This window comes from Trichechus manatus, unplaced genomic scaffold (assembly GCF_000243295.1).
Source record: "Trichechus manatus latirostris isolate Lorelei unplaced genomic scaffold, TriManLat1.0 scaffold00057, whole genome shotgun sequence".
Classification (NCBI taxonomy): Eukaryota; Metazoa; Chordata; class Mammalia; order Sirenia; family Trichechidae; genus Trichechus; species Trichechus manatus.
In genome coordinates this window covers 72,530-79,795 of record NW_004443993.1, presented here as the reverse complement: position 1 = coordinate 79,795, position 7,266 = coordinate 72,530, and the positions used below count along the sequence as shown (strand labels likewise).

Sequence of the window (7,266 nt, the reverse complement as noted above, 5' to 3'; positions counted from 1 at the left end):
TTGGACGCCTACTGGAACCATCCTGTCCTGTTTTTGTAAATGTTTTGATATTGTCTGCTGTTTTGGGGGCATTCAGTGGTTATTTTCCTCGTTTATTGATTGTAGATTTGTTTGTTTCATCCTGGTTTTTTGTTTTATTTGGTTATGTCTGAGCAGGCGGGCTGTGCATTCTTTGTTGTTTGTTCATTTGTGGGCGTGATACTTTTTAATCCTTCTCCAGTGGGCAGGGTCAGTCAGGTATGGTACAGCAGGGCAGGTCCAGCTGAAGGGGAGTTGCTGGGATGGGTTTGTGGCATGTACCAGGACTGACAGTGCAGACCAGGAATCAGTGCAGGGCAGGTTCCAGTAGGCCATTCCTGTGCTGCTTGGGAGTGTGAATTTCAGCACATGATACAGGTAGGCAGGAAGGAGGGAGTAGATTGTGATGTGTGGAGCTAAGATGGGTATGAGAAAGATGAGAGGGAGAGGAGAGGAACAGGGCCAAAAACACACACAAACAAAAAAGAGTGCAATGGGAGCTTGCTATTGGAGTGGAGAGATCAGGGACTGAGAAATGAGGAAAAACAAAAAATAAAAGAAAAAAATGAATAAATCAAGAAACTGGAAGTGAACAAAGACAAAAAGGGAATAAGAGAAAAAAACAAAACAAAGAAACAAACAAAAAAAAAAACTAAAAGAGAACAGGAAAAAAGAAGCGCCCCCGGGGATGTCCCTGTGCATTTGTGAAGAGTAAGGGAGTAGCTTCCAAGCCATGTGGTACTGCCTGGCTAGAAGGGGCTCCCAAGCCCAGAAAAGAAAAAGAAAAATCAGAACAGAAAAAATCAGAGCAAATATAAGAGCCCCGGGGGTCCTACCAGCGTGGTGGCACAGGCCGGGAAGCAGTTTCACAGTCAAGCGGTGTTCCGCAGCCTTTCAGGAAGAAGCAGAGATGACACATGGAGCCAGGTATTTGAGAGAAAGGAGGGGGAGGTGTTGAGAGGTAAGGAAGAAATCTAAAGAAGTGGAAAAAAGCAACACCAGCAGCCAGCAAAAGGCACTCAGGAAGCCGGCCAGTGCGGGTGGGTGGAATCCAAGTGACACTGGGGTGCTTCCCAGCCAAGAGACTGGCTGCAGGAAGCAGAGGAGGCTAAGTGGAGGTGAAGAAGGGTAGGGGGTGGGAAAGCCTGTATCTCTGGTTACTGGTTGTTCTGTCTCTTGCTGGAAGCTCCATGAAGCTGCTTTCTTATATCCCCTGTTCACTGATCTCCGATAGGAGTCCAAGATGGTGGATCCATGCTGCGGTAGCTGATAGGGGACCTCTGCATGTACCTTCCTTCACTCTCTGTTCTTGGTTAGTTTCTTATTCCATTCAGTGCTTGGCTGAGTTGTTTATCTTTTCATTTGATGCATAAGGTTTCAGGATTGAGGTGTGACTCTGTTTGACTTAGTTTTTCTGATCTTTGCTGTGGAGGGATGGCATGGTGCTTCTGACTATAGTGCCATGTTGCCCAGAAGTCTCGTGTTATTCATTTCTTGATGAAAGAGATGATTGAAGCAGAGAAAACAAAGTGTAGGTGGGGGTTTGTGTGAGCCAGATTGGAGGAGGCAATGGCAGTGGGTCATTTAGAACCATGCTGACTACTCTGGGTTTTTTGAAGCCCAGTGGACAGCAACTGTCTGGAATTAAGCAGTTTCTGTGCTGCAAATTGATTTTGGAAATGACAACCATGTTTAAATGATGTCAGGCAGGAGAGGACTTGTTATGAACAAGTTTAGGAAGACTGTGAGGAGGCCTAGACATGGAGATTGGTTGTGTTTCAGGAAGATAGTCCAGTGGTATACTGTAGATGTAGGTGGTTCAAAGGGTATCCATTTAGAATGTTCAGTCTTTGAGTTACAGGTTATAGATCAGTAAATGCTTTTCATACTTGAATGTCAGAGTAGATATCTGATGATGTTGTTAAAGTACAAATTTTGATTTAGAAATTCTGGGGTAAGACTTGAGATTCTACATAGTGAACCAATTCCTAGTTTACGGTGGAAATAATAAGAAATAAGAATATGGATGAAAATTAGAGCGTGCTCTTAGAGAAAATAACAAAAGAAAACCCAAAAAACCAAACCCGTTGCTGGCAAGTCAATTCCAACTCATAGGTAACACTATAGGACAGAGTAGAACTGCCCCATAGGGTTTCCAAGGAGCAGCTAGTGGATTTGAACTGCAAACTTTTAATTAGCAGTCGAGCTCTTAATCACTACACCACAAAAAAAAGGATAATGCTTAAAGAGGAGACATTGGTGTAAAAATCGTGTAAGAGAGAGAAAGTTTAAACTGAGACCAAGAAATGAAAGAATAGGAGTCAGCTTGGAGGGGAAGCAGGGTAGCATGTTGGAAAGAAATGGGAACAAAGGAGGCAAATGTCTCCTTAGAGAAAACTTAAAAATTTTCTGATTTATTTGTTGATTGATTTATTACAAGGTTGAAAGACAAAGTGTTCAGGAATCCTCCCAGATTTCTCAAAAGCTTAGGGACTGGTGGTGTCATGGTTTGAGAATGAGGGGGGAAAAAATACTCAAGGCAGAAAAAAAATGATGAATAAATTCCTCCCATATGCGATCTTGTTGCCAGAAAGAGAACCCATGGAGCTGTATGAAGAATGCAGGTGTGTGCTCTGGAGGCTGGAGCCTGTTCTGCCTGCAGTGAAAATGCCCTCAGGGGAGAGCATTGCCCTGAGCCTCGGAGGAAGTCGAAAACCTGTCACTCCCAGCTTACTCAACACTGTTTCCTCCCATCCTTCTATTTCAGGTTTTAAGTGTGGTACAGGGAGAACTAGTCTAGTCCAGGCAGCTGGGGACCTAGAGCGACCATGTTGCACATCCGTAAATCACAAGTCCAGTTTCAACTACCCTGATTAGAGTATGGACCAAACATTATTCATCGGCTTCCAATCTGCCCGGGGCTCTGCTTCCACTCCCATCCCTCTTAATGAAGTGGGTTGTTCGGCTTAGAGACGACGTTCTCTCAAGAATTCCAAAAGGTGGAGCAAGGAAATGGTGAGTTCTACGGAGAACTGGGTTATACTTACCATAAGTGAGGCTTGATATGGATTGTTTGGGGACCAGCTGTGTGCTGTGAAACTAGTTCCTCACTGAAGAAAAAAGGTGGCAGAGGCGGCCAAGGGACTGAGCCCTAGGAGGCATCCTGAGGCCCTGCTCCACTGTCACTGGGCCCTTTTTCTGTGCGTAGGTGGCTTTTCAAGATTTGGATGTCTGGGATCACCTTCCTTCTGTGACTCTCAGAGTTGGCACCATGGGGTGTTAACATCCCCACCTTGGGCCTTGATGCTTTCTGTTGAATGACAGAGTCTCCTGACCAGAGCTTGAAGACAGAGCAGCTCTGGCTGTGAAGGCTGACACCAGGCCCTCCAGAGCCATCCTTGTCCCATCTCTCTTAACAGTTTTCTTGACTTCCCCTAGGCACTGGAGCATGTTCTGTGCAGTTCTAAAACCACAGCTATATCTCTCACGCTGTGTTATGCGTTAGAAAAGGGGGATGAGGGATTGTGAGTGAAGGCCCTGTTTATGGGGTCCTGGGTGGTCGTGGTGCTCTCCTGACATCACCAAAGTTATGAACCTGGTGACAGTGAGTCCATATGGCACCTGTGTGGGATCTCCAGACCCATTCTCCCCTCACCCTCTCAACCCCAGTGGGAAATGCTTTTGCCTTGAGGCTTGCAAGTGCGTGAAAAGCATGAATCCCCAGTCTAGATACTTGGCCTCCCACCTATGCCTAGTTGTTGTTAGGTACTGTCTAGTCGGTTCCAACTCATAGCAACCCTATGTACAACAGAATGGTCTTGCATCATCTTCACAATCGATGTTATGCTTGAGCCCATTGTTGCAGCCGCTGTGTCAGTGCATCTCGTTGAGGATCTTCCTCTTTTTGGCTGACCCTCTACTTTTATCAAGTATGATGCCCTTCTCCATGGACTGATCTCTCCTGATAAAGTGTCCAAAGTATGTGAGATGTAATCTTGCTATCCTTGCTACTAAGATGTATTTTGGTTGTACTTCTTCCAAGAGAGATTTGTTCATTCTTTTGGCAGTCCATGGTATATTCAAATTCTTTGCCAGCACCACAATTCAAAGGCGTTAGTTCTTCAGTCTTCCTTATTGTCCAGCTCTCGCATGCATATGAGGCAATTGAAAACACCATGGTTTGGGTCAGGCACACCTTAGTCCTTAAAATGACATCTTTGCTTTTTAACACTTTAAAGAGGTCTTTTGCAGCAGATTTAGCCACTGTACTCTGTCCTTTGATTTCTTGACTGCTGCTTCCATGGGTATTGATTGTGGATGCAAGTGAAATGAAATCCTTGGCAACTTCTGTCTTTTCTCCGTTTATCATGATGTTGCTTATTGGTCCAGTTGTGAAGATTTTTGTTTTTTTTTATGTTAAGGTGTAATCCATACCGAAGGCTGTGGTCTTTGATCTTTATCAGTAAGCGCTTCAAGTCCACTTCACTTTCAGCAAGGAACGTTGTGCCATCTGCATAACGCAGGTTGTCAGTGAATCCTCCAATCCTGATGTCCCATTCTTTATATAGTTCAGTTTCTTGGATTATTTGCTCGGCATACAGATTGAATAAGTATGGTGAAAGGATACAACCATGATGCATACCTTTCCTGATTTTAAACCATGCAGTTTCCCCTTGTTCTGTTCAAACAACTGCCTCTTATTCTAAGTACAGATTCCTTATGAGCACAATTAAGTGTTTTGGAATTCCCATTTTTCACAGTGTTGTCTATAATTTGTTATGATCCTCACAGTTGAATGTCTTTGCATAGTTAGTAAAACACAGATAAACATCTTTGTAGTATTCTCTGCTTTCAGCCAGGATCCATCTGACATCAGCAATGATAAGTCTTGTTCCACATCCTTTTCTGAATTCAGATTGAATTTCTGGCAGTTCCCTGTCAGGGTACTGCTGCAACCGCTTTTGAATGATCCATCAAAATTTTACTTGCATAGGATATTAATGATACTGTTCGATAATTTCCGCATTCTGTTAGATCTTCTTTCTTTGAAATAGCCATAAATATGGATCTCTTCCTGTCGGTTGGCCAGGTAACTCTCTTCCAGATTTCTTGCGATAAACAAGTGAGTACACGCAGCACTGCATCTCTTTGTTGAAACATCTCAATTGGTATTTCATCAATTCCTGGAGCCTTGTTTTTCACCAATGTCTTCAGTGCAGCTTGGACTTTTTACTTCAGGATCATCAGTTCTTAATCTTATGTTACCTCCTGAAATGATTGAATGTCGACCAATTCTTTTTGATACAGTGACTCTGTGTATTCCATTCATCTTCTTTTGATGCTTCCTGTGTCATTTAGTATTTTGTCTATAGACTCTTTCATTATTGCAACTCGAGGCTTGAATTTTTTTTTTCATTTCTTTCAGCTTGAGACATGCCGAGCGTGTTCCTTTGTTTTGGATTTCTAATTCCAGGTTTTTGCCTTTGTCATTATAATACTTTACTTTGTCTTCTTGAGCTGCCCTTTGACATATTCTCTTCAGTGCTTTTACTTCATCATTTCTTCCATTCTCTTTAGCTATTGGATGTTCAAGAGCAAGTTTCAGAGTCCTTTCTGACATCCATTTTGGTCTTTCTTTCTGTCTGTTTAATGATCTCTTGCTTTCTTCATATTTGATGTCATTCCACAACTCATCTGGTCTTTGATCATTTGTTGTCAGTGCATCAAATCTGTTCTTGAGATGGTCTCTAAATTCAGGTGGAATAGACTTAAGGTCGTACTTTGGCTCTCGTGGACTTGTTCTAATTTTCTTCAGCTTCAACTCAAACTTGGATATGAGCAGCTGATGGTCCGTTCTGAGTTTGGCTCCTGGCCTTGTTCTGATACTGAGCTTTTCCATTGTCTCTTTCCACAGTTGTAGTTGATTTGATTCCTGTGTATTCCATCCTGCAAGATACATGTGTATAGTCACGGTTTATTGAAAAAAAATCATTTGCAACGAAGAAATCGTTGGTTTTGCAAAATTTTATCACGTAATCTCTGGCATCTTTTCTATCACCAAGGCCAAATTTTCCCTTTGCGCCACTCCAGGACACCATTTAGTTGACATTACCCCACAAATTGAAGTGTTCGTGCTTTCTCTCATTGCCCTGCATTGCTTGTTGTGTCGTAAATCAACTTTATATAGATTGGTGGGCCTTTTCTAGGGCTGTTTTTTTCCATTGGTGGTTTTGTGTATTCCCGTATTGATATTACACTAATATGTTATAGTTTCATTTACAAAGTAAATATATAAAAATGTAATTATATATGACATGTTTGGACAAGCCCCCATGCTTTTTCCATTAGAAAATATTGACACTTTGTGGGGTTTGCACTTCCAAATACATTTTTAATGTGGTTTTTTTTTTGTGTGTGTGTGTGTGAAGCCCTAAAAAAAATAATTAAATTGTTTGGAATTTTATAGAAGTGCATTGTAAATAACGATCTATCTGGGAAGAACAGTTTTCTAAGAGCATGTTCTACCTTTTCGTTTATTTCAGTGTATTTGTGTGTCATCTAATAATGTTTTGTAATTTTTTAAATTAGGATCTTTAATTAATTGCATTCCTTTTAGTTAGTTTTTATTTTTATTAAAAGATGTGTTATCTTTTAAAAGTTAATTTTTCAACAGCTTGGAACTGGTGTACAGAACTGAAATATTTAAAGTAAACTTTTTTTGTAATCTGAATACTTGCTGAAATCTCTCACTCCTATTATCACAGCTACCATCTTTTGGGGTTCTAAATAAAGAATTATTTAATCTGTAAAATAAAATATGCTTGTGCTCCTCCCCTTCCACCCCATTTAACATTCTTATTTCTTTACATTTTTTTTTTTCATTCTTTACTTATTTTATTGTACTTTAGGTGAAGGTTTACAGAGCAAGTTAGGTTCTCATTAAACAGTTAATACATGTATTGTTTTGTGATATTGGTTATCAGCCCCACGCCATGTCAACATTCTCCCCTTCTTGACCTTAGGGTCCCCATTATCAGTTTTCATGTCCCCTCCTGACTTCTCGTTCTTGACTCTCAGCTGGTATGCCCATTTAGTCTCATTTTGTTTGATGGGCCTGTGTAATATTTGGCTGAAGGTTGAACCTCAGGAGTGAATTCATTACTGTGCTAAAAGGGTGTCTGGGGGCCATACTCTCAGGGTTTCTCCAGTCTCTGTTGGAACGATAAGCCTCGTCTTTTTTTTTTTTTT

The 7,266-nt window shown here is 41.4% G+C and overlaps 1 protein-coding gene across 3 annotated transcripts in view; it reads left to right on the top strand.

Moving 5' to 3' along the window:
• Positions 1-1,414: 1,414 nt before the first annotated feature.
• LOC101360241 (zinc finger protein 883-like) overlaps positions 1,415-7,266 on the top strand; it is a 13,446-nt gene continuing 7,594 nt past the window's right edge. For 2 of the 3 annotated variants that reach the window (XM_023733171.1, XM_023733170.1), the window contains exon 1: positions 1,415-3,033. Coding sequence is in view for 2 of the 3 variants with exons in the window: in XM_023733170.1 (XP_023588938.1) it covers positions 3,031-3,033 (3 nt within the window). In the remaining variant the exon portion in view is untranslated. The remainder of the gene's footprint in view (positions 3,034-7,266) is intronic. The other variant, XM_023733172.1, reaches the window with a different exon arrangement.